The sequence below is a fragment of the Somniosus microcephalus genome, chromosome 7, assembly GCF_052327205.1.
Source record: "Somniosus microcephalus isolate GS21.2 chromosome 7, FLI_Smic_1.0, whole genome shotgun sequence".
Lineage (NCBI taxonomy): Eukaryota > Metazoa > Chordata > Chondrichthyes > Squaliformes > Somniosidae > Somniosus > Somniosus microcephalus.
The window spans coordinates 105,945,030-105,972,068 of NC_140993.1; the positions used below are offsets into that span (position 1 = coordinate 105,945,030).

The following is a 27,039-nucleotide window of genomic DNA, read 5'->3' on the forward strand; positions in this document are numbered from 1 at the left end:
GAGCCTCGATTTCCTGATGTGTGTGGTTGGCAGGCAAGGCTCACTGCTGCTGGTAAGAACTCAGAAAAGTATCCCCACATTACAATGCAATGGAGCCCATCTTATTTTAACTTATTAAAACTATTTAAACAAGTCGTAACAGGCAATTTACATTAAATAGTAATTAAGTAGTGATGCTGTAAATGTTAGATTAGCAAAGGCAAGAAAGCTACATACCTATAAGAATAACAGGTCTCACTCCAGAATTATTTAGTAAATTTTCAGGGATGATAACAGTTTCCCCTGCAGGGATTGCTTGTGGTTGCAAAACTCCAGCTGTCATTGACTGAAGAACAGGAATGGGTTGCAAAGCATCTATACAGACAAATAGTGAAGAAACAGAGCAGTTTTAATATTGCTCAAAATTTTCATGTTAAAAAATTACAGTACAGGTCATGATGTTCCCTGAAATAAGTTAACCTATTGAAAAGTTCTATAACCCACAAAGACATGCAGTATTATCAAATTATACTGCTAGGTTCTGAGTCACACATGTTGTCCATAACCAAGTTTTCCCAAGACAGCTCGACATTTGTCTCAATCCTGCCACAGTTTATAATACCACCACCAAATACAATGCATTACACAGTTATAAAATTACATAACACACATGCTCAACATTTATCTGTGATGCTTTTGGGGAAATTACTGAAAAACACCCACTTGTCTGAGGTGTTGGTGGTTGTACCAGGGTGGCTGCATTACAGTGTAAACCACACAGGAAGAAATCTGCTCTGGGAAATTTTGATATGGTAAACAAGGCTGGCTCTATGGCAAATGTAACAGTTTACCATGGTATCACAGCATAATGTTGCCCTGTATTTCATCTTTCACTGTATTAAAGCCATTACAATTGGCCCATCACACCCAAACTCAGTCAGGCTATTGTGGCAAAGCTGTTAAATTGGGAGATCAGAGGAAGTGTAATTTCAGGGAAATGTTTGTGTACCTTGAAGCAGTGTTGGTACAGGTCTGGGAATACATGTTCTCAACACCCTCGCATTTGCAGACAGTGCGAGGCATAGCTGAGTCTTAATTAGGGAAGTGCAGACACAACAACAACAACTTGTATTTATATAGTGCCTTTAATGTAGTAAAATGTCCCAAGGCGCTTCACAGGAGCATTATCAAACAAAAAATTTGACTCCGAGCCACATAAGGAGATATTAGGACAGATGACCAAGAGCTTGGTCAAAGTGGTAAGTTTTAAGGAACGTCTTAAAGGAGGAGAGGTAGAGAGGCAGAGAGGTTTAGGGAGGGAATTCAAGAGCTTAAGGTCTAGCCAGCTGAAGGCACGACCGCCAATGGTGGAGCGATTAAAATCGGGGATGTGCAAGAGGCTGGAATTGGAGGAGCGCAGAGATCTCCGAGGGTTGTAGAGCTGAAGGAGGTTACACAGATAGCGAGGGGCAAGGCCATGGATGGAGTTGAAAACAGTGATGAGAATTTTGAAATTGAGACATTGTCAGACCGGGAGCCAATGTGAGCACAGGGGTGATGGGTGAACGGGACTTGATGTGAATTAGGATACAGGCAACAGAGTTTTGGATGAGCTCAAGTTTATGTAGGTTGGAAGATGGAAGGCTGGGCAGAAGTGCATTTGAATAGTCAAGTCTAGCGGTAACAAAGGCATGGATAAGGGTTTCAGCAGCAGATGAGCTGAGACATGGTCAGAGTCGGATGATGTTATGGAGGTGGAAGTAGGAGGACTTGGTGATGGAGCAGATATGTGGTCGGAAGCTCACCTTGGGGTCAAATACGACACCAAGGTTGCGAACGGTGTGGATCAGCTTCAGACAGTGGTCAGGGAGAGGGATGGAGTTGGTGGCAGGACCAAAGACTATGGGGTCAATTTTAACTCAAGTGCAGGGAATTGTTGGGTTCCCCGAATTTAGTGTTTCCCACACGAAACTAAATGGGTCTGTGAGATTGATGCAATTTTAACTCAATTGGTCAATTGATTTCCAGTGTGTGGGAAGCCTTGACAATTGAGTATTTCCAGTCAGAAAGTTGCAGAATAGGACGTCATCATTGCTGCTGCTTTTAAGGCCCACAGCAAGTCATGCTTCTTCTGCAGGCTTCCAAACTTTACCATTGAGATGGCACAGGAGCCTGCAGGAGCAACGGCCCGCGGGAGGGCAAGAGCTGCCCCAAAATTTGATGAGGCTTCACTCCAGGCATTGCTGGATGGTGCTAGGGCCCACAGGGAGGTCCTGTTCCATTCTTCAGGGAGGAAGAGGCCTCCCAGTCAGACCAAGGCTATGTGGCTACAGGTGGCTGGGGAAGTCAACTCCTTGGGGCTCACATGGCGCACCTGGATGCAGTGCAGGAAAAGATTCCATGACCTTCATCGCACTGGAAAAGTAAGTACTGTATGAAGTTTCCATCACCCTCAATCTGATTCCCATTGCCTTTCCTCACCAGCACTCAGCTTTAGCAATCTCTTCCTCCACATCCCACTTGACACTCACATCCATGCACCCTTACCCATTCCCTCTCTCTCTATGCTCACATTCACAGAACTATTCTACCACGCAGCCCTCACACTCCCTCTCACTCTGATGCTTTGAACATAACTGACAACACAAGGCCCTTGGTCTTGCAACCTCACTCCATCTTTGTCTCCTTCTAAGTATCTACGCTATGCAATCTCTGCACTCACTCCTTCATTCTCACTCAACCTCCACTTGTCTCCCTCATTGCTAGAAAAGAGAGCTCACAACAGGAGAGAGCAAGCCAGAACAGGAGGAGGGCTGCCCTCATTAGCCTAGCTCACCCCCCAGGAGGAAGCCGTCCTGGCATGAGTCGCTGATAATGATTCTGAAGCTACACCATTTGGACTTATGATCATCTGCAAAATGCAATGTGCATGTAACCTTGGCATCACATCTCTAACTTTTTCCTTGACTCCCCCACAGGACCATCGAGAGCCCCCGTCCCCAGTGTGCAGGAGGAAGAGGCTGAAATGCCAGACTCCTCAGAGGAATCTGCAACCTTTGAGGGCGCAGCGTCAGCAGAAATAAGCGCACCCAGCACCAGCGCAGACACTCACACCTTGATGGGACCTTCGGGGCATAGAGTAGAGGTGTCACCTGGTGTATCACAGCTCACAAGTGAGCATCAGCAGATTGTGGAGACAGGGACAGCAGTGGAGAGTCCTCGGCAGAGGGCGCAGGACTCTGCCAGCTCGGCTCAGCTGCATGTCGGCCCTCTGCCTCTGGGTCCATCCGTAAGATCAGAGGTGATGGAACTCCATGCACAGATGCAGGAGTCTCTGGCAGGTTTTGTCTCCAGGGTCGCTGCGAGTGTGGGGCAAATGGAGGAGTCCATAGCGAACATGAGCAGAGCCTTTGTGGAGTCAGTGGCGCATGAACGCATGAACACGGAAAGGATGGCTACCTACGTGGAAATGATTGCTGCCTCTGTGGTAAGGCTGGCTACCGTAGAGGAGAGGATGGCTACGGTAGAGGAGAGGAGGACTACGGTAGAGGAGAGGAGGGCTACGGCCATGGAGGAGGTTAGTCGCCAGGGTATGGAAATCATGGTGAGTGTTCAGAATAGAATGACATCTCTTGAGGAGCGATGGGCATCTATTGAACAGAGAAACCAGACCTTCATGGAAGTCCTTCTGAGTAGGACTGCCATTGCAGATACGGGTCCCCATGGCCCCCCTGATGTGTAGCAAGGTGCTCTCCAGCCACTTGCAGGTACTGAGGGGGACCTGACCCATGAGAGGGAGGTTGGTGGCAGACCTCAAGGAAGTGGGGGCTCCTCTCCAAGCGCTCACACTTCCATGCCGCTGCAGAGCCCTCGGTCAGAGCCCCACCGGAGTCCACACCCAACTGAGATAGACATCTCAACTCCTGCACAGCCGCAGGAGCAGCAGACTGCTGACGAGCCCTCACAGGCTCGCCACCCCAGAGGACGCCTGCCAAAGGTGTCGAGACAGAAGCAGCAGGAAAGTGAGCAAGGGGCCTCCACATCTGCTGAAGCCACAGGGGAACCACTACGTAGGAGCATGCGTAAGAGGAAAATAAAGCACAAATAGTCACAAGGGTAGTCACTTGGGTGAAATGTTGTGTATTTTGTAAAAATGCCATCAGTTGTTTGTTTGGCATAAAAATTCTGATGGCAACTGCTGCAGTTCTGGCGTGTGTCATTTCGCGAATTGGGCTTTCACATTGAGGGCTTAGGATTACTTGCAGTTGTCAGGATGCTGGTCAAATAGCTCGGAGTCCGCAGGGTTTGGCTATTGTCGATGCTCAGGTAAGAAGCTGCGAGGCAAAAGAGTTTGATTTACTAGGCTAAGCAAATCTGGCCAGGCTGAGTGCGTTCCTTGCATCCCAGGCAGCAATGTTCTCGTGTAATGCTGCCGCTGGTTGATGGGCCTCTGCAGGATGCTCATTCTCGCCCTCCTCCTCCTCTTCCTCATCATCATCATCAACTGAGGAAGGTATGTGAGGAGCCACTTGGTCCTCAGGAATCCACGACGCTGTGCCATGTTGTGGAGTGCACAGCAAACCACGACGATTCTGGAGACCCTGGCTGCTGAGTACTGTAGGGCTCCACCTGATCTATCCAGGCATCTGAAGCGCATCTTCAGCAAGCCGATGGTTTGCTCGATTACGGATCTAGTGGAAATGTGGCTGGAGTTGTAGCGTTCCTCAGCTTCGTTGGCTGGCCTCCTCAATGGCGTCATTAGCCAAGTCCTCAGGGGATAGCCCTTGTCTCCAAGCAGCCATCCGTGAAGTTGGTCTGGTGGACTGAATAGCGGAGGCACACTAGACTGGCGCAGTATGAAGGAGTCATGGCAACTACCATGGTACTTGGCACAAACATGCAAAATCTCCTTCTTGTGGTCACACACCAGCTGAACGTTAAGGGAGTGGAAGCCCTTGCGGTTGACAAAAATACCTGGATTGCGATGGGGTGCCCTAAGGGCCACATGTGTGCAGTCAATGACGCCCTGCACCCTTGGAAAGTCTGCCAGATGAGTTAATCCAACCGCTCGCGCCGTCACATTTGCGCGATCCCTGGTGAAATGGATGTGATTGTGCGCGAGGGCAAAGAGGGCATCGGTTACCTGCGTGATGCAAGTGTGTGCGGCCGCCTGGGAAATGCCGCTGATGTCTGCTGCTGATCCCTGGAATGAGCCTGAGGCAAAAAAGTTGAGTGCGGTGGTGACTTTGATGGCCACTGGTAAGGAGTGGTCCTCTGGGCAGCAGGTCTTGATGTATCAATGCGCAGATGTCAGTCACTACCTGTCGCGAAAGTCGGAGCCGCCTTTGGCACTGCTGCTCAGTCATGTTGAGGTAGCTGACCCTGTGTCTGTAGACCCTGTTTGGGGGGTATCTCCTGCGCCGACGGGCTTCCATGCGCTGGCCCCTTCTGGCCTGTGCTGCCTCAGGTGGGTGAGCAGCAGCCTGTCGCCCCTGCTCCTGCTGCTGCTGGTGCTGCTGTTGTTCCTGGTTCTGCAGCTGCCGCGCCTGATGCTAGAGGTCCTCTAATGCCAAGAAGGGAAGGGAAAAAAGGCCTCCCATGCTTCTGGTAGATGCCTCAGTTGAGGAAGCGCTGAGTGAGGGTGGCGAGAGGGGTTTCCCAGGAGGTCACACTGGAGATGTGTGTGAGGCTCCAACCTTCCACAGGTGTGGTTAAGCCTGGTAAAAGTTGCCCCAAGCCTGAGACAACAAAGTCCTGCCACCTGCAAATGATGACTGATCAAATCTCCTCTTTAATGGTTGACCTGCAGCTAATAGTCAGCAAGCCAATAGTGCTCACGCCAGGTTTCACAGGCATGATCCCCACCAGGCGTGTTTTACATGGGAAAAGGGTTAAACAGGCAAGGGCCTGTTAAAATGGGATTATAAAGGCTAATTAGTGCTGTTTAAGGGCCCTAAAGACCAGCCCCGCCTGTTGCAGGCGGGACTGGTTCGGGACCATCAGACACGCCTGGGTTAAAATGGCTAGGTGTCGGGAACCAGGCGGCCGGGGGCGGGGGGGTCCCGACCCCCAGGTTTTGCAATTTTAACCCCTCACACGCATCAAAGCCCGCCTGACAGCTGAGTTAAAATTGAGCCCTATGACTTTGGTCTTCACAATATTTAATTGGAGGAAATTTTTGCTTATTCAGTAACGGATGCCAGATTAGCACTGTGACAAATCAGAGACAGTGGAGGGGTCAAGGGGAGTGCTGGTGAGGTAGAGCTGGGTGTCGTCAGTGTACATGTGGAACCTGATGTGTTTTTGGATGATGGCGTCAAGGGGTAGCATGTAGAGGAGAAATAGGAGACACATCAACTGCTCCTTGCTACAGTGCTGGTTATACGAGAAGCAGCCCTGAAAGAGGTCACTGACCAGGCTGATGGGGTTTCAGACACTTCTTACCAGATCTTGTCACTGGTCGCACAGCTGGAACAGGGACTACTGCAGGCGCAGATATGGGGGAGCCAGGAGACCAGCCGCGATGACGTTTCTTAGGTGGTCCAGAGCTTGTCATGATGGCTGCAAGTAATGGAAGGAAGGACTTTTATTTCCACAAGACAGTAAACAAATATTTAAATTTCAGCGCATAATCATTTTGAAAGTACTGCTACGAAGTTGAATAACGTGAATATAGAAAGAAACAGTACAGCTAATATGACTATTCGACAACCCGGACAAATTCTCTGGGAGGAAGAATGGGAGATAGAGGCATATGATAAGGATTATAATACCTAACAAATTATGCCCCAGTTGGTTCTGATCTTATGGAACAGTAGTTGGGAAATTGGAACTGGCTTTTGAGCCCTTGGGCTAGAGGGAAAAAAACATCAGACAAGGTTTCCATTCCTCATATACCTTCAATGCCTCCTGGTAGACAGTACAGTTTGGTACGGTGAGGATTGGGTTTGACAGTGATGCCCTCTATGGCTAAATGATGTGCTGACGCTCATTACCTGTACTCACACATGAAGCATAGGCCCTGAAATTGCGATGTCTGTGACGGCATATTCTCAGAGTATGCTGTCGTATTCCCTTTGCAAGTCCCCACAAGTGCGAAATCTGGAATTTGCGGCCTGTCAACGTACGTGTTAACAGGCCATCTGCGGGGCGTCCAAAAAAGCAATCACTGGCGCAGAGTTAGGCTATCTGCATCAGCGTAAGGGGATATCTAAGCCTTAAATTAAACATTTTTATATCCTAACTTATGCACATACACTTTATTCAATGAGATCATGCAAATATTGGCCCGGATTACAGTCTTAATGGTGTTTAAAATTATCAAAAAAATTAAATTTTTATTGAGGTTGGTGCAATGAAGGAATAAAATTGCAATTCTGTTCATTGTATAATTATTACATTTGGGAATTCCATTGCATATCATTAGGGGATTCCCTTTGTAAATGATTGAAATGCAATTCTCCTTTTTCATTGGAGGACCGGGCCCACGTGATCCCAGGTACGCTTCCGAACTGCCTGCATCCCTGGAATCCATGGGCCATTACGCTGCCCTCTGCCTCGAGGCCTGACACTGCAACTTTTCGCAGCCTGTGCGCCAGAAGGTACTTTTGTCATTGTTTCACGGGTCGGAGGTAAGCACAATTTCTAGGCCATAGTTTTCATGGCGAGGCAATGGAGGGCAGCCAGCACCATATATTAGAAGCGAAGGGATTCAATTTTCAATGAGCTATATGTACACTGTTGTGACATTTATCACTAACAGGATCTGATGAGTCTTGTTACAAAACAACAAAAAATGGGAATATATTTATTTTTAAGTACAAACTTAATTAAGAAATGTTCCTGCAGCTGCTTTACTTGAATGTACATTTATAGTAAGTGTTGAACATAAAATCATTTTTACAGATATATCGATGATACATGTGTCACAAACTCTGGCATTGTTAAAAAAAGACATTTCCCTGTCAGCATGTAAACAGACCAAGAAGTTATGCCATGGTATGCTGTGGCATCAGGACATTGGCAGCCAATGTGTAGGTGTTGATATCCTAGTAAACACTGTACAAATTCCAAAGTATGAGTTGTTATGGATACAGCTGGCATTCATTGCTACTGAATGGAGCTGCAAATATTTCAGATTCTTTTGAGCTGCTACTAGGTCACAGGAAAGTAGTTCCAGTTAAGCTCTAATCATGAATTCTGTAAAACAAGGTAATCCCAGGATAAAAATGTTTTCACTAGATTTACATGTCATGCTAGTCCAGCAAAACAAAAAAAATCACATAAATTGTTATATACTGCGCCAGCTCTTTCAATCTGCCACTGCACTTCTCTGGCTCACTTTTAACAAGCATGTGTCAGCCTTGGCTCAGTGGTAGCAGCCTTGCCTCTGAGTCAGAAGGTTGTAGGTTCAAGCCACACTCCAGAGACTGGAGCTCATAATCCTCTCAACAGCACTGAGGGGGTTCTGCACTGTCTTTCAGATGAGACGTTAAACTGATGAGGTGTCTGGTCTCAGATGGATGTGGAAGAGTAACGGCGTTCTCCTCGGCCCGGATTTTCCGATCGGAGGCTTCCTGCGTGTGGATGCCTCAGATCTGGAAAAAATCTACAAATTTACCTGCTCGCTCCGTAGATCCTGACATTTCCGCATGCACAGAGGCCCAGGTATCCCTGGGGCACAGGCAGTTCGCAAGCGTCCCTGGGATCACATGGGCCACGGGGAACCAATCAAAGAAGGGAATCCCCTTTCACACTTTTGACAGGTCTCTCCACGCAGACTTGTCAAAAGTGTGAATGGGGATCACTCAAAAAACACACTAAAACATGAAATAATTTTTTTTCAATCATGTATTTAAAATTAGTTAAAATTACATTAAATTAAATATTTAAACAAAAATTAAATTTTTTGAAAAAAATAATTAAAGTTTTTTACAGGACTAAAAATAAACTTTTTAGTATTTTAAAATTATAAATGAGTGAAAAAAAATTATTTTTTTACTTTTTTAAACTCTTATGCTGGTAAAAGCAGGCCTTATGCCTGCTTTTACCAGGCATAAGATTTTTAAAGGTTTTCAGTGGGCAGAGGTTCTGCAGAAAGCGGAACTCTCCACCCGCAGAGGCCCTTCTCCAGGGCAGGTGGATGATCTGTCAAGAGCATTCTTGACAGATCGGAAGTGCCGGTTTTAAGCGCATGCGCTTGGCGTGCCTGAAACCGGCACTTGCGAGGCCCCTACGGGTGTGTACACAGCTCGTACGCACCCATGAGGGTCGGAAAATACGGGCCCTCATGTCCTGGCCAACATTTATCCCTCAACCAAGATCACTAAAAAAAAAATTACCTGGTCATTTATCTCACTGCTGTTTGTGGGACCTTGCTATAGGCCATTGGAAAAGAAAATCAGGCGGAGTGTAAAATAGGCTGCCGATGCGCTATCGCCCATTTTGTGCAAACATGCAAGATGAATTTCATCCCCTAAATATTTCTGCAGCACATCTTTCTTACATAGATTAATAATGTACCAGTCTTTGGTAGGAAGACAATATTCCTGACCGTTGTAGGGAGTCTAAAGCCCGATTTTAACTGAGGGATGGGAACGGAGCATGCGAGGCCAGTAGCGAGTGACAAGCTTGCAACTTCGCAGGACACGGAGCCCTGGCCGATTTTAAGGGGCTAGCTTCTTGCTTCCATAATGCTCACGGGTTTCTCGGCCCATTCACACGTCTGCGGATGTGCCGCCCACCTGCATGCTACAATTTCCAGTCATTACCCGGCCACTATTTAAAGCCTCAGTCCACTTCTTCAAGGGAGACTGTATTCTGTGAGGGCTAGCATTCCAGCGACTGAGAAGGATTGTTGGAAATTGTTAATATGGCTGCAAAGAGAGGGAAGGTGGCCCCATGGATCTCTGATCATAGAATCATAGAAGGTTACAGCACGGAAGAAGGCCATTTCGGCCCATCGTGTCCACACCGGCCAACAAAGAGCTATCCAGCCTAATCCCACTTCCCAGCTCTTGGTCCGTAGCCCTGCAGGTTACAGCATCCCAAGTGCACATCCAAGTACTTATTAAATGTGGTTAGGGTTCCTGCCTCTACCACCCTTTCAGGCTATGGGTTCCAGGCCCCCACAACCCTCTGGGTGAAGAAATTTCCCCTCAAATCCCCTCTCAACCGTCCCCCAATTAAATCTGTGGCCCCTGGTTTTTGACCCCTCTGCTAAGGGAAATAGGTCCTTTCTATCCACTTTATCTATGCCCCTCATAATTTTACACACCTCAATAAGGTCTCCCCTCAGCCTCCTCTGTTCCAAGGAAAACAAACCCAGCCTATCCAGTCTTTCCTCATAGCTAAGATTCTCTACTCCTGGCAACATCCTTGTAAATCTCTTCTGTACCCTCTCTAGTGCAATCACATCTTTCCTGTAATGTGGTGACCAGAACTGCACGCAGTACTCTAGCTGAGGCCTAACTAGTGTTTTATACAGTTGAAGCATAACCCCCCTGCTCTTGTATTCTATGCCACGGCTAATAAAGGCAAGCATTCCATATGCCTTCTAAACCACCTTATCTACTTGGCCTGCTACCTTCAGGGATCTGTGGACATGTACTCCAAGGTCTCACACACCCGTAGGGGCCTCGCAAGTGCCGGTTTCAGGCATGCCAAGCACCTTTAAAAATCCAAGGTTTTCAGTGGGTAGAGGTTCTGCAGAAAGTAGAAATCTCCACTCGCAGAGGCCCTTCTCCAGGGCAGGTGGATGATCTGTCAAGAGCATTGGAAATGTTACATTTAGTCCCCTCATCCAAATCATTGATATAGATTGTGAATAGCTGGGGCCCAAGCACCGATCCTTGCGGTACCCCACTAGACACAGCCTGCCATCCTGAAAAAGACCTGTTTATCCCTACTCTTTGTTTTCTGTCTGTTAACCAATTCTCAATCCATACTAGTATATTACCCCCAATTCCATGTGCCTTAATTTTGTTCACCAACCTCTTGCGTGGGACCTTATCAAAGGCCTTCTGAAAATCCAAATACACCACATCTACCATTTCCCCTTTGTCTACTCCACTAGTAACATCCTCAAAGAACTCCAATAGGTTTGTCAAACAGGATTTCCCTTTCATAAATCCATGTTGACTCTGCCCAATCTTACTATTAGTTTCTAAGTGCCCAGTTATTGCATCCTTTGTAACAGATTCCAGTATTTTCCCAACTACTGATGTGAGGCTAACAGGTCTATAGTTCCCCGTTTTCACTCTCCCTCCTTTCTTAAATAGCGGGGTTACATTTACTATCCTTAGTGCAAGGGGTTCTGGTCACAGAAGAGTGCGAGGAGAAAGAAGTGTCTATGTGAAACATTGCATTATGAGTGTATCCCTTGCATTTCAAGCCGCAAGATGTTCTTCACGCCGTCCATCATGTCCTCCAGTGTTCTCTTCACCATCCTCTTCCTCATCAGATGATACGTTCTGACGGCCTTCTTCATCCTGCACCTCTAGTCCTCTCTATTGAGCGATGTTATGGAGGACACATCATGCCTCAATGATTCTGGAGATTCTGGCAGGCGAATATAGCAGAGAGCCTCTTGACCTATCAAGTTACTTGAACCTTAACTTGAGCATCCCAATGGCCTGCTCTATGATGCACCTTGTGGTGATAGAAACATAGAAGATAGGAGCAGGAGTAGGTCATTCGGCCCCTCGAGCCTGTTCCGCCATTTAATGAGATCATGGCTGATCATCCAATTTCAGTACCCTGTCCCTGCTTTCTCCCCATATCCCTTGATCCCTTTAGCCTTAAGAAATATACCTAACTCCTTCTTGATATATTTAATGAATTAGCCTCAACTGCCTTGTGTGGTAGAGAATTCCACAGGTTCACCACTCTCTGGGTGAAGAAATTCCTCCTCATCTCAGTCCTAAATGGCTTACCCCTTATCCTTAGACTGTGACCCCTGGTTCTGGACTCCCCCGCCATCGGGAACAGCCTTCCTGCGTCTAGTCTGTCTAGTCCTGTTAGAATTTTATAAGTTTCAATGAGATCCCCTCTCATTCTTCTAAACTCTAGTGAATATAAGCCTAATCGACCCAATCTCTCCTCATACATCATTCCTGCCATCCCAGGTATCAGTCTGCTGAATCTTCGCTGCACTCTCTCCATGGCAAGAACATCCTTCCTCAGATAAGGTGACCAAAACTGCACACAATACTCAAGGTGTGGTCTCACCGAGGCCCTGTACAACTGCAGCAAGACATCCTTGCTCCTGTACTCGAATCCTCTTGCTATGATGTGGCTGCTGTTGTATCTGTTTTGAGTAGTGGAGTTTCGAAGAGGTGTCTTGGTAGAAGACAGTATCCCTTGTCCCCAAGCAGCCATCCTCTAAGATTGGTGTCAGGTTGAAACATTGTTGGGGGAGGGGATATTGGATTGCCTTAAAATGAAGAGATCATGGCAGCACATGAGATCACATCTTATTCTTCTAAACCCCAGAGAATGTAGGCCAATTCTACTCAATCTCTCCTTTAGGATAGTCCTCTCGTCCCAGGAATCAATCTAGTGAACCTTTGTTGCACCCCCTCAAAGGAAGTATATCCTTTCTTAGGTAAGGAGACCAAAATTATAAAAAGTACTCCAGGCGTGGTCTCATCAAAGCCATTTATAATTGCAGCAAGACTTCCCTACTCTTATAGTGCAACCCACTTGCAATAAAGGCTAACATACCATTTGCCTTCCTAATTGCTTGCTGTACCTGCATGATAACTTTCTGCGATTCGTGTACAAGGACCCCAAATCCCTCTGAATATCAACATTTACTAGTCCCTCACCTTTTAAAAAATATTCTGCTTTTCCATTCTTCCTACCAAAGTGAATACCTTCTTGCCCAATCATTTAACCGGTCTATATCCCTTAGCAGCAATGTTCCCCCTAATTTTAAATTTGGGTGCACTTCCCATTCCAAGCATGCGTGAAATGTCACATTGGAAAAGTTGGTCCCGGGCTGTGCGGGACCGGCAGACAGCTGCACGGCCACACAGCTTAAAGTGAATGACACTGAGGTCGCCTCGTTGCAGCCACTGGGAATCCAGAGCCCCGGGATCCCCGGCTGCCTGCAGTAAAACCTGTAAAGCAGGTTAAAGTAGGGGCGTCAGGCCTCATTATAATATTTAAATTGCCAACCCGCCTCCTGGCAGCGGGTTGGCAGCCTGCACCACCCCCCCCCCCACCTGAGTGAAAGGTGAAAATGGGCGGGTTGGGGTTCACATTTTTTCAACTTTCACTTCCCCCCCACACCTCCGAACCACCCGTTCTTACCTCTGAAAACTCCGGCCTTTGTTTCTAAAGTAATATAAAGAGATATTATGCTTGGCAATGTGACAGAACTTAGAGCTCCCATCACAGATATCCTAGATACAATGAACTACTTTACACTGAAAGTATTCCATCTCACAAGTGCAAATTCCCTTTAAAACACTGGAAGTGTCAGATTGTATCTCTGATGTGAGAATGCGTTTAAATATGTGACTTCAGGAAGGTACTTGAATCAGTGATTGTGTAGCGCTACTGGTGTGGATGATATCAGATATATTCATGATGCTCATAGAAACTTACTTTGCAAAAATAAGTTGATGTGGGTGTAATCATCGAATCTTAGAATGGTTACAGCACAGAAGGAGGCCATTCGGCCCGTTGAGCCCGTGCCGACTCTCTGCAAGAGCACTTCAGCTAATCCCACTCCCCCGCCCTTTCCCCTAGCCCTGCAAATTTTTTTCCTTCAGGTACTTATCCAATTCCCTCTATGTGGGTGTAATGATATAGCACAAGCACAAAGCCTTATGTCTATGTTTATAAAATGCATTCACTGAGAATTATAAAATTTTCTTACTGTTATCTCCTGAGATCAAGCCAGGACTTGATGAAGTTGAAAGAGGTTGAGGTCGAGGCAAAGAAGCGCTGAAAAGATTGGATCTTCCACTATTGCTGTTACTATTGGCATTACCATTAATTCGCACTGATCCAGATGACTGGCCGTTTGCACAGGGGACTACATAAGACATAAACAAGGACTTATGAAAGAAAAGTTTACATTAAAGGTTTTAGAGAAGGCCAGATCAAATGCATACTGGAGTTACTGGACAAGTTTTTTATATCATTGGTACATTGACATGATGACAGTGTGAAACTGGGATTGATTCTTTGTTCTGCTTTGATATCACCAATATTTAATTCAATGCCTTTTGGTGGACATGCTCCCTAATAGATCTCACATACTAGCTTTGATGGGTACTACCTGAGGAAAAAACTAGTTGTAGGAACTTCAGTGAAATGAAGAATATGAAACAGAGTTATCATACAAACCTGACTCCTAATCAAATTTTGTTCCTGAGAAATGAAAAGTAAATTCTTATTTTGCTAAAATTCTATAAATTAAATCCAATGCCACTCTGAATAGTCGAAGGGTACACCCTGGGAGATTTAGAATCATACAATCATAGAAACTTACAGCACAGAAGGAGGCCATTCGGCCCGTCATGCCTGTGCTGGCTCTTTGAAAGAGCAGTTGTGCTTAGTCCCACACCCATGCTCTTTGTCCACCTTTGGAATTCTCTACCCCAAAGGGCTGTGGATACCAAGTTGTTGAGTATATTCAAGGCTGAGATGGATAGATTTTTGGACTCTAGGAGAATCAAGGGATATGGAGATTGGACGGGAAAGTGGAGTTGAGGTCGAAGATCAGCTATGATCTTATGCAGGCTCGAGGGGCCGTATGGCCTACTCCTGCTCCTAATTCTTATGTAACCCTGTAAGTTCCTCATCCTCAAGTACCTGTCCAACTCCCTTTTAAAATTATTTATGGAATCATCTTCCACCTTTTCAGGTAGAGTGTTCCAGATCCCGACACCTCTCTCAGTAAAAGAAAATCTCCTCATCTCCCCTTTAGATCTTTTGCCAATGATTTTAAATCTATTGACTCACTTGCCAGAGGGAATAGTTTTCCCTATCTACTCTATCAAAACCTCTCATCATCTTGAAAAGCTCTATTAGGTCACCTCTTAACCTCTGTCCTAACTTTTCCAACCTATCCTCATAACTGAAGTCCCTCACCTCTGGTAACATCCTGGTAAAGCTCCTCTGTACCCTTTCTAAGGCCTTTAGGTAAGTTTTTTTATTGAGAAAGCCAGGTGAAGGGGCCTAGGCCCATTATGGTATATTTTGCTTATGGGGAGCATGGTAAACAAAATTAATCCAGGAAAATTAGGAGCACCACGAATCGGGCACTCTCATCGAGCATGGTTCTGTGCCAGCGACACAGTCTCATAAAATGTACCCATAGTTTAAGGTACCATCATAGCTGAAAACAGTTGAAGAGAAGATGAAGTAAATCAAGAGGAAGTGATTAAGAGATGTCCAGCTTGGCGTTTTAAAACCTGCAGATTGTATGAAGAAGGAAAGGCTACGAGAAGTAAGGGGTTCCATAATTTTAAGGTGCTGGAAAAGAATGAGTTAGACTAGGGGATAATAAATGTCTTCATTTCAATGCAGTGGTAATATGGTAAGAAAGAAGACAAGTAGGATAGCATATTAGAAACTTAAGAGGAACAAAAGAAAAGTTCAGATGAACAATGACTGTAGTAGTATCAATAAAACCAACACTAGAAAGGTTGTTGTGTGACCACAATTCCAAGACAGCAAAGTCATGAGTCAGGGTGACAGTTTGAGGAAGTGCTGAGCAGCTGCAGATTACATACATTCCCAGAAGAATTGAAACTCTGCGAGTGAGTGACCCATGGTAATTTTCTCAAACCTCCTAGGGGCCAACCCAACACTAGTGCTGGTAGGGTTTTTTTTTATTCGTTTATGGGATCTGGGCGTCGCTGGCAAGGCCAGCATTTATTGCCCCTGTAGGTAGAAAGTTGTTCTAAAAAAATGATCCACAAGATAAAGGAAAATAGAGAGAGAAATGCAAAAACATTACCTGTTATTGGAGGTTTCCCAAGGTGTTGCACGGATAGAGCCAGAGGTTTTGCTGTGTTTCCACTCCTGGATAGGTCCTGACATCCAGGGTAATTGGCAGTAGAAGATGCAGGACCATGACTGAATGTTGATTCTGCAATGTATGAATTATTATATTTTAAACTACTCTTTTATTCTATCCTATAGCCGAATTTTATTCTATACTAAAGCCAAGAGGACAGTAGAGTTGAGTACTTCAGACCCTCTTCTTGATAGGGCAACATTTTGATCACTAATCTGTTTATGCCACACCAAATTTATCATGAGAATCTATGCCCACCATAATCGGAGGATCAGCAAAAAACTTAAATGTTTTCCAGTGACTTACATTAGAACAAAAGTAGGGAAATAAAATATCACTACCAGCTGTAGTACAATGAAAAATGATTTAATATGATTAGGAACATTTTTACCCATTATGGAGTTGCATTTGTGATGAAATAACTATAGAGAAAAAAAACCTTTGCTCAGCTGTCTGCTGAGAAGTATAAAAGCTATTTTTTTATACAACACAGAATCACACTAAAATTAGTTGTAGTCACCAATAATAAAATGATGCACAAATCTGGGAAATTCCTCATACTCTACCACAATGTGGTATATTTTACTATGTTCAGCTATTTCTAACCAAATACCATTCCCTCCAAGTTGCACACATCTAACCTACCAACAGAAGGAACACTTAAATAAATATACTAATATTCATTCTGTAAATATGCACATCAAATCAAATAGATTTTCACAGAACACATACAACTACATTTTACATCACCACCAATGGCAATGTACATGACAAAACAATTTTACTTTATGCTATGCACATATTTCTCTTTCTCCACCCCTCCCTCATGCTAAATTAATGTTTCTCTTCACCCCTCCATAGCGGTAAGCAATAAATATCAAATATCAATAAACTTGTGTCAAGGATCACAATAAAGCAACCCCCTGCGTCAAAGGGACTTCCACCATTAGTATGGTGGTTAAAAGCAGTGGCAACTGTGGAACTGAGCCATACCAACCTGGAAAAAGCTCAGTTCCCACCCCTCCTTGGTTGATGCTGACTTAGCTGATCTTGGCCAAAGCAGCAATTTGGGAAGTATAGTTTGTCTAAACATCTCTAGGGAAAGCTCCCTCATTAAGTTTGGCCACTTGGTTTGTGTCCAGTGGGGGGACCTATCGAACCATAACCCAACATAAGTCAGTGCCTTCAGGGCAGGGTCGCTGCAGCCCACAGTAGGAAGCTTAGTCCAATGATCTTTTACACACTAGACTTCAATATCAGCTACACTACTATAAGGAAATGTCAAGTGGAGGCCAAACAGTTCCCTACAGGGATGTATGGAAAACTAGAGAAATATTTAGCTAGGGTTATTCTTGACAAAACTCTTAGTGGCCAATTTGAAAGCAGCACAGCAGGGATCTGGGTGCAGTTCATTTGCTTGCCTTCTCAAGCATGGTGCATGATGTGGAAAAACCAAAGAAAGGGAAAACAAGAGAACATTGGGCAAACTCATTGAGCCCATACTCCCAGCAGGGTGCCGCTCTTAACAACAATGTTGCAATTTTCCAATCTATGTTTCCTTTGTGCAAACTGGGAATAAGGGAGTAGTGGATAGACCATCAAAAAGAGGGAGTCTTACCCTCTTTAACAAAACAACATACAGGTTTCACTGAATTTGAAAGGAAATGTTTCTCATACGAAAAATTATTCCTGACTGCTCTCATTTGTGCATCTATCACAAAATAATACTGGTATGTCGATATGTCCATCTTGCCAAGGTAAACAGCACCAGTGCCATGCAGTAAAGTGTTTGACTGTGTTAATAATTTCAAATGGACTGTATTCTACTGTATCACATTGCACAGCAGATTTTATTTCTGAATCCATGCACTCAGCAACCTCAAAAACCCACCTGTCTGCGAGCTGGCAACCGTAGTACTGAAACCGCTGGGTGACACGGTGTCTATATTTGGAGAAGGCGATGTAGAACCAACGACTGCAGCAACTGGCTTGGCAGAAGGTAGTGCAGACGAATAACTGCTAGGCGACTGACGAGTCCGGCATTCTAATAACATTTCAAAGGGAGTGAATATTTATTTTTCTAATTCAGTGTCAGACCTATTGGTATTTCATTGCCATGCATGTGATATATGTTTTAAAATTATATCAAGGCCTCACAGTAAACAAGGTCACATTGTCATAGTGAAGCGGAGTCAGTTTCCACATGTGTGCTGATGATACATAGCTATATATATACCTCTCTACCACCTCTCTTGACCCCTCTATGGCCTCTGTACTGTCTTAGTATAACAGTGAAAAATAAATTATAATATTTGCATCCCAAGTTGTGGCCAAAAGTCTCCACAAGCAATCTCAGTTGAGCAGTGTCTCTTTATCCAAGTGCTTCTGCCTTAATGAATGGGTCCTAGCAAACTGTGCCTTTTAAATAGTTATGTAAATTCTCAAGGTTGTACGACGATAACACAGAAGTCATGGAATTTAGGATGGGTGGCACCATCCCGACCTTACTTGGTCGTTTGCATGTGGCTGCCACGAGAAGGGCAGGCCCTTGTTCAGCGTGGCCTGAACATGAACGGGAATTAAGCCGGGCACTTCTACAGTGGAACCCTGGCATATATCAAAGGCATCAGAACTTTCTGGCCCTGCAAAGGAATTATGTTTTCCCCAACCCAGGAATTTTGGGGCCATAGTTGACCTCTCAGACTCATTTCACTTAGGATCTTTATGGCCATCCAAGAAAAGACATTTTCACCCATCTGTCTGGAACTGGATTCAAACCCTCATTCCATAGTTAAAAGGTACAGTGTACTGACAAGCTCTGCACAATTCAAAACATTGAGACTCAGCGACTGAAATGAGAGCCAGCTCAATCCAAGGGGCTTACAGACACACAAACAGCCACCTCACATATTACTGTCACTGAGGTATCACTTAGAAGAAGCACAAGGTTAGGGTTAAGAGCATATTACACTGTCACCATGGAAGCAAACACCAGGCAATCACACACACATTGGCCTAGAAATTCAGTTGCTTGCGCCAGCCGGTAGCGCCTTAGGAGGAGGAGATGTTGGGCGCTAGGCGGCTAGCGGCCGGGCGCAGCGCGATCTGCGCCTCTCCCCAACTTCACTAGAGATTTAGCGTCGGCGCAAAGTCTTTGCGCGCGCTCAGCTGCGCGCGCAGATCCTGACGTCATTTCATCGTGCAACGCCCTTTGTGCGCCCCAAACCAGAACTTCAGTGGCGCCGCCCTTCTTTGCGCCTGGCGCCCCCAGCGACTGGTAGAGGGGAACGGTTCCCAGTCGCTGCGGGGTGCGCTATTTAAAGGGGACTCCTCCTGCATTATAAGTGACAGCCATTTTGTGCCAATCCTTCTGTGTGAGAGACAAAGGCAGAGAGCTTTCTGCTTTGACTCAGTGCTCGCACAGGTACTTCTGGCTTCAGGCCAGAGCTTTGCACTTGGATTTCACTTTCAGTGCCATAGCCTTGAGTCGCCACATATACTGTAATGGGGGCTACAATGGGTGGAAACGTTGGCTTTCTGCATTGCATTCAAAGGGATCAGAGACGCCGTGAGAGAGTGCCAGTCATGGCCAGACGGAGAAGGGCCAACAGGTGTCGGCACAGGAGGCCTTACCCACCCAGGGTATACCGCCAGCAGTTCTCATATCTGAACATGTCTGAGGAGCAGTGTGTTCGGAGGCTGCGATTCAGAAGGGAGGTGGTCACTGAGATCTGCCACCTGCTTCACAGAGATCTGCAGCCACAGCTGAGGAGCAGGACGTCTCTGTCGGTGGCAGTGAAGGTGACGGTGGCTCTCAACTTCTATGCCACCGGCTCCTTCCAATCCGCTACTGGGGACATTGCCAACATCTCCCAGTTCGCGGTACATTGCTGCATCCGACAGGTGAACAATGCCCTTTTCAGAAGGAGACGTCAGTACATCTCCTTCCCCATGACCCTGGACAAGCAGCAAGGGCGTACAATGGGATTTGGAAGAATAGCGGGCTTCCCCATGGTCCAGGGCGTAGAACTGATGAACCAGCATTGGTCAGGCCTTGCTTCAGGGCTGCAGTGTGCAGGGCATGGCAGCCAGACAAGTCCACCCTCCCCCTTTAAGAGCTGACCGGCGCCAGAGTTTCTGCCGTCAATCAGCAACTCGCCGCACCTGCGCTGCGCCCGCCCTCGGGGGTATCGCCCCGGACCGCCGGCTTAGCGCCTAATGATAGTCGTGCATCGCTTGTTTTAGCGCAGTAGCAACCTCTTGGGGCGATGCGACTGAATATCGGCGAAGGTGGCGCGAACTTGCGCCGGGCGCAAACTTTAGCAGCCGCCCGACTGTAGCGCCCCGAACGTGGCTATACTGAATTTCTAGGCCATTCTGTTTAAATTAACAAAGGAAAAGTTTAAAAGAACAGAAGGCTCCATATCAGGCATGTAATCCTCCCCACTCGATTTTATTCTCTGCACTCCCCCAGGCGATGCTTTACACTAGAGGTAATACAAATGTGAACAAATTTGTCTGGGAACAAATAGCTGTTTCAAATTTACACTTGTAAAAAACATTGTAAACTCTATTCAAGTAATGTTTTGGGCTAGAGTTCAACATTGTGAGCAAGATTTGTTATTTGTAGCAACATCACAAACCCATTCTTTATACACACACACTTGCATCTTGCTACATATAACAGAGAGGAGATCTTCCCCTGCCTGCTTATAACATATGGTTTTTATTTTTTTGATGAATGTTATTGGTTGAATAATTTGCAAAATAAGGAGTTATTTTTCCATTATATTTTTACTGATCAGCTCACTGGGATGAATATAGGATCACGCTGAAAAAATTGAAAAGTTGGTCAGAGGCACTAAGATAAACCTAGAAAAATGATTTGAAAATAGTTGATCATTGTAGATAAAGTGGCTAAGCCACTGGAATGTACCAACCCGAGAGGCATTGTATTGAGTTTAATTACCTTTCCAGCAAATCAGTGGTCCTTTTGAGAAAACACCTTGAGAGTTTTTGACCAGGTAATATTTTAAGTGCTTCTGCTTCTTCGGCTGTGTTGTCAGCTTTAAGTTGATGTGATTGGAAAACTCGGTGAAGTACCGAAATCCTTTCTCCCCACAGCCTATGCAGTTCCCCGAGAAACCTGTAGTCATAGCAACAGAGGCAAAAGCAGATGGTGAGAATGCTGATTCATCTGGATATGACTAAGCTTCAAAAAGAAAAATTTTGTTTCCTTTCAGCCTTTTCTGTGGAAAAGAATTTTTCCCCATTAAATCCGTTAAGCCTCCAATTCCAGGTAAAGATAGAGCGGAATTTTAACCCCAAAAAATGGGTGGGTTGGGGTGGGTGGGAGGTTAAAAAGTTAAATCTGGCACTTTATAAATATTATAATGGGGCTCTGTGCCTCATTTGAAAGCATCAGTTTAAATTTAACTCTGGCTGGTCGGGTTTCACAGGCCTCGGGGAAACCGACAGCTAAAGTAAGGCGAGAACTGCTGGATCCACGAGGTAAGTGCCTTTCCACATACCTGCTGGATCCAGCTTTCCTGCCACACCTGCCCCCCCCCCAACCCCTGGCCCTTCCGTTCTCCCTCCGACCACCCCCCCACCACCAGGCCTCTGATCTTTGATCCCCTGTACGGCCTTCTGCTCCCCCCTCAGACTCTGACCTCCCTCCAACCTCTGACCTCGCCTCCATCGATCCAGCCCCCGACCCCCGCTCTGACGATCCAGCTCCCGACCTCCCCTCCGTCGATCCAGCCCCCGACCTCCAATCCACTGATCCAGCCCCTGACCTCGCCGACGATCTCTGGCCTTCCAACCCCCCGCCTCCCCGTCCAATCCCTCCCTCCCTCCTCTCGGTGGCCTCTCCATCTGGCTGACTGCGGGTGGGAAACAGAGAATCAAAATGCTAATCAGGCCCTGCCGCTAAATTCGGCAGGGCCTGAGGGAAACCTGTTGCCTGGGTTTCCCGACCGCTTTCCAGTCCTCCCGTTCCCTACCTTCCTCCAAATTAAAATTCTGGCCATTGGTACAGCTGGGGTTTTGTCCATTTGGTTACATTTTTTTTAAAGTAGCTCCCTCAATAGCTTAGTTGGGTAACTGCACAGCCCCACGTCGAACTGATTTGTACCAAATAAGGAACTAGAACAGCGTAACTAGAGTCTGCCTGGGTGGAAAAACTGGGTGGGGAGCTATTCCCTGCGGGCCCTGTTATTTCCAGGATTTTCACGTGAAATGACATGGGACGTAGAATATGGCCGTCCTTATATGGGCGGATGTATTGAAAAGATATAGGTATAGGCCCAAAACTAGCTGTCAAAATAACGGTGAGGCAATTTGCGTCGCTGTTATTTATGCGCAAATGCCACAGCAACTTCAGGTGAGGGCAGATGCGCAGTTAAATGTGGAAATTGAAAAGTTGCTGTCCAAGATGTGGCGCTCCACCATTAGCCTCCTGAAAACGGCATCTCGCTGACTGTCTCCCCATTCAAATGCATTAAGTAGTTTGAAGTTCCTGTACTTGCACTGTAGATATAAACTAAACTTGCCACAGAAAGTTAAGTCATTTAAGTCTAAGTACCCTTTTAACGACATGATAAGTGTTAATGACTGCCAATCAACCTCTCTGGCGTTGAAAATTTACTATTATAAGTGTGGAGTCTTATTCCTTTAGATTTTAATTGTAGTTTTTTTTACCTTTTCTTTCGGTCTCTTTTTTTCTCTCTTAATCCAATTTTCTTTCCCTCTCTTTATTTCTCTCTTTGTACCTGATTTGACATTGAATTCACCATTTCTAGTTTACACTTCCTTCTTAATTCTTGCGCTGTTCATTTCACAATCCTTCAGTCTGATTGGTTAAGGAGATACACAGTTGCTGGCCCTGTTAACTCAGGTCCCAGCTGCCCTGTAGAGGGCGCTGTGCCATTTCCGTCTTGCACTTCCAGCAACTTCCAGCGCAAAATATCATGGAGGTTAAACGGGCAAGGCAAGTCTAACTAATAGCGAGCGTCGTTCGTTGACCGGTTACAACAAATTCTGGGCCGTACGAATGGCAGGAATAAGTCATACAAAATATATCCTGTCATCTGCACCACAGCAACATTGGGCGACACCATTGATTCCTGGTGTGTAGGGTTGCTATGGAGTTGGAGGATTGATTTAAAACTTAAAGGGCCACAGTGCCTTCGTCAAGTTGTGAGTTTTTACACGCTCTGATTATTTGCACAAACACCTTTGCGGCCTTCTGCGCATGCGTGCGGTATACCAGAGCCGCACATGCGCAGTGCCCAACGGTGCAACAGTTGTGGCCTGCACCATGGGCCACACTTTCCTTGACTCCATGCAGAGAAAGGAGGGGGGGAAGAGGAAGTAAGGAACTCGGGGGGGGTGGCGGGGGGGGTGTGAGGGGTGAGAGCGAGAATGTGATCCAGATGGGAAGATGGATCACATTCTTCCAACCCCACCCCCATTCCCTTTACACCCGCACCACATTCTCCCTCTCATCCCCCTAGACCTGGATGATTTCTTGGAAAGCTCGGTACGTGCATGGCAAGTGATATCACTGGACTGCACGAAATCTGGAAGTCATGACACTGTCACTATTCACTTCGTACCCAATAAACCTGTTAACAATCCATGACCCACACACAATGCCCCATTTATGGGGCGGGGGAGGGAATGTCAGGAACTTGGGCAGGGGGAGAAGGTCAGGAACTCGGAAGGTGGGAGACCTCCAGGAACTTGGGCAGGGGAAGGTCAGGAATTCAGGGTGGGGGGAAGGTCAGGAACTTGTTTTTTTTTATTCGTTTATGGGATGTGGGCATCGCTGGCAAGGCCAGCATTTATTGCCCATCCCTAATTGCCCTTGAGAAGGTGGTGGTGAGCCACCTTCTTGAACCGCTGCAGTCCATGTGGTGAAGGTACTCCCACAGTGCTTTTAGGTAGGGAGTTCCAGGATTTTGACCCAGTGAGGATGAAGGATTGGTGATATACTTCTAAGTCAGGATGGTGTGTGACTTGATGGGGTGGTGTTCCCATGCGCCTGCTGTCCTTGTCCTTCTAGGTGGAAGTGGTCGTGTGTTTGGGAGGTGCTGCCGAAGAAGCCTTGGCGAGTTGCTGCAGTGCATCTTGTAGATGGTACACACTGCAGCCACAGTACACCGGTGGTGGAGGGAGTGAATGTTTAAGGTGGTGGAAGGAGTGCCAATCAAGCGGGCTGATTTGTCCTGGATGGTGTCGAGCTGCTTGATTGTTGCTGGAGCTGCACTCATCCAGGCAAGTGGAGATTATTCCATCACACTCCTTACTTGTGCCTTGAAGATGGTGGAAAAGCTTTGGAGAGTCAAGAGGTGAGACACTTGCTGCAGAATACCTAACTTCTGACCTGCTCTTGTTGCCACAGTATTTATGTGGCTGGTCCAGTTAAGTTTCTGGTCAATGGTGACCCCCCAGGATGTTGATGGTGGGGGATTCGGCGATAGTAATGCCGATGAATGTCAAGGGGAGGTGGTTAGACTCTCGCTTGTTGGAGATAGTCATTGCCTGGCATTTCTGTGGCGCAAATGTTACCTGCCACTTATCAGCCCAAGCCTGAACGTCATCCAGGTCTTGTTGCATGCAGGCATGGACTGCTTCATTATCTGAGGAGTTGTGAATAGCACTGAACACTGTGCAGTCATCAGCGAACATCCTCCTTTCTGACCTTATGTTGGAGGGAAGGTCATTGATGAAGCAGCTGAAGATGGTTGGGCCGAGGACACTGCCCTGAGGAACTCCTAGAGCGATGTCCTGGGGCTGTGATGATTGACCTTCAACCACCACAACCATCTTCCTTTGTGCTAGGTATGACTCCAGCCAGTGGAGCGTTTTCCCCCTGATTCCCATTGACTTCAGTTTTACTAGGGCTCCTTGATGCCACACTTGGTCAAATGCTGCTTTGATGTCAAGGGCAGTCACTCTCACCTCACCTCTGGAATTCAGCTCCTTTGTCCATGTTTGGACCAAGGCTGTAATGTGGTCGGGAGCCGAGTGGTCTTGATGGTGCCCAAACTGGGCATCAGTGAGCAGGTTATTGGTGAGTAAGTGCTGCTTGATAGCACTGTCGATGACACCTTCCATCACTTGGCTGATGATTGCGAGTAGGCTGATGGGGCGGTAATTGTCCGGGTTGGATTTGTCCTGCTTTTTGTGGACAAGACATACCTGGGCAGTTTTCCACATTGTCGGATAGATGCCAGTGTTGTAGCTGTACTGGAACAGCTTGGCTAGAAGCACGGCTAGTTCTGGAGTACAAGTCTTCAGCACGATAGCCGGGATGTTGTTGAGGCCCATAGCCTTAGCTGTATCCAGTGCGCTCAGCCATTTCTTGATATCACATGGAGTGAATCAAAGTGGCTGAAGACTGGCTACTGTGATGGTGGGGACCTCAGGAGTAGGCCAATATGGATCATCCACTCGGCACTTCTGGCTGAAGATGGTTGCAAGCACTTCAGCGTTGTCTTTTGCACTCATATGCTGGGCTCCACCATCATTGAGGATGGGGATATTCATGGAGCCTCCTCCTCCCGTGAGTTGTTTAATGGTCCACCACCATTCACGACTGGATGTGGCAGGACTGCAGAGCTTTGATCTGATCCGTTGATTGTGGGATCGCTTAGCCCTGTCTATAGCATGCTGCTTCCGCTTTTTAGCATGCATGTAGTCCTGTGTTGCAGCTTCCCCAGGTTGGCACCTCATTTTTAGGTATGCCTGGTGCTGCTCCTGGCATGCTCTTCTACACTCCTTATTGAACCAGGGTTGGTTTCCTGGCTTGATGGTAATGGTAAAGTGAGGGATATGCTAGGCCATGAGGTTACAGATTGTGGTGGAACACAATTCTGCTGTTGGGGAGAGAAAAGGTCAGAAACTCGGGAGGGGTGGAGGGAAGGTTTGGAACTTGTGGGGGGGGGGTGCAGAAGCTTGTTTGTGGGGTGGGTGGGGGCGGTAGGAGAAGGTCCTAACCCATGAAGGTGAGCCCTGTCTGTTCTCTGTTAGCTCTGTCTGGAGCCTGGCAGTCAGAATGAATGGTTCGAATTACACATTGCAAAGTACTTGATTACTTAGGCAGGCAGGATCTAATTACACATTCCAGATAAACTGCTGGGTGTGTCTTGTCCTCCAAGGGATGCAATCAGAAACCTGGTCTTGTCCTCCAAGGGGACCAATCAGAAATCTGGTATTGCAAATAGACGCGACCTTTTCAAAAAAAAATTCCCCAGCCCTGCAGGCTGCTGCCCACCTTGCAATGTAGCAGGCACTCTAGGTCTCTCCCTAAACCCCCCAAGGCGAGCTTCCTAACAAAGGCAGGAGTCTTTCCTGCAATCTGTCAAAAAAATGAAAATTAGTTTGTGTTTCAGTTGAACATTAGTATAGTTACAACAGTAACTACACTTCAAAGGTACTTCATAGGCTGTAAAGTGCTTTGGGACGTCCTGAGGTCATAAAAGGCGTTATCTATATGCAAGTCTTTCTTTTATAACAAAAAAAATTATCATTTATAAATGACCATTTTCAACAAAAACCTCAAAGTAAGGAATCTAAGCTGGGTTTTGCTAAATTAAAGGGACATCACCTTCATGAAAAAAAATGTCTGGCAATTTTTTTTCAATTGTTTGATACTCACAATGATATGACTTAAATCTAGCTGAACAGCATCATCACTCCAGTAGCATCAGATTCCAAGATGAAAACAGTGCCACGTTGTCCCTCTTTTCCCACCCACCCAAAAAATATGCTTTGGAAAAACTTTCTGCCCCTTAAACACTCAAGTTAATTTAATTATGCTAAAATCTAACACTTTTACAGATGTGGCAAATCTGTATGTTTATTACATTTCCACGTCTATTTTCAAGAAAAACTCCATGACTTCTAAAAGGAATGAATTTAGTGGGCTAACATCTAACTTCCATCCAATTGTTTTTACGTATTTTCTCCCCATCTGCCAAAGTCATAAAACGTATCCAGCCAATCAGTTTTCAGGC

General features: G+C 46.2%; 1 protein-coding gene across 1 annotated transcript in view; it reads right to left on the reverse strand.

Annotated features, from left to right (window-relative positions):
* greb1l (GREB1 like retinoic acid receptor coactivator) overlaps positions 1-27,039 on the reverse strand; it is a 436,507-nt gene that overhangs the window by 93,108 nt on the left and 316,360 nt on the right. The window contains exons 6-11 of the mRNA XM_085992812.1: positions 20,985-21,161; positions 17,907-18,059; positions 15,956-16,087; positions 13,865-14,023; positions 6,424-6,540; positions 217-354 (exon numbers count right to left, since the gene is read on the reverse strand). Of these exons, the coding sequence (XP_085848938.1) occupies positions 217-354; positions 6,424-6,540; positions 13,865-14,023; positions 15,956-16,087; positions 17,907-18,059; positions 20,985-21,161 (876 nt within the window). The remainder of the gene's footprint in view (positions 1-216; positions 355-6,423; positions 6,541-13,864; positions 14,024-15,955; positions 16,088-17,906; positions 18,060-20,984; positions 21,162-27,039) is intronic.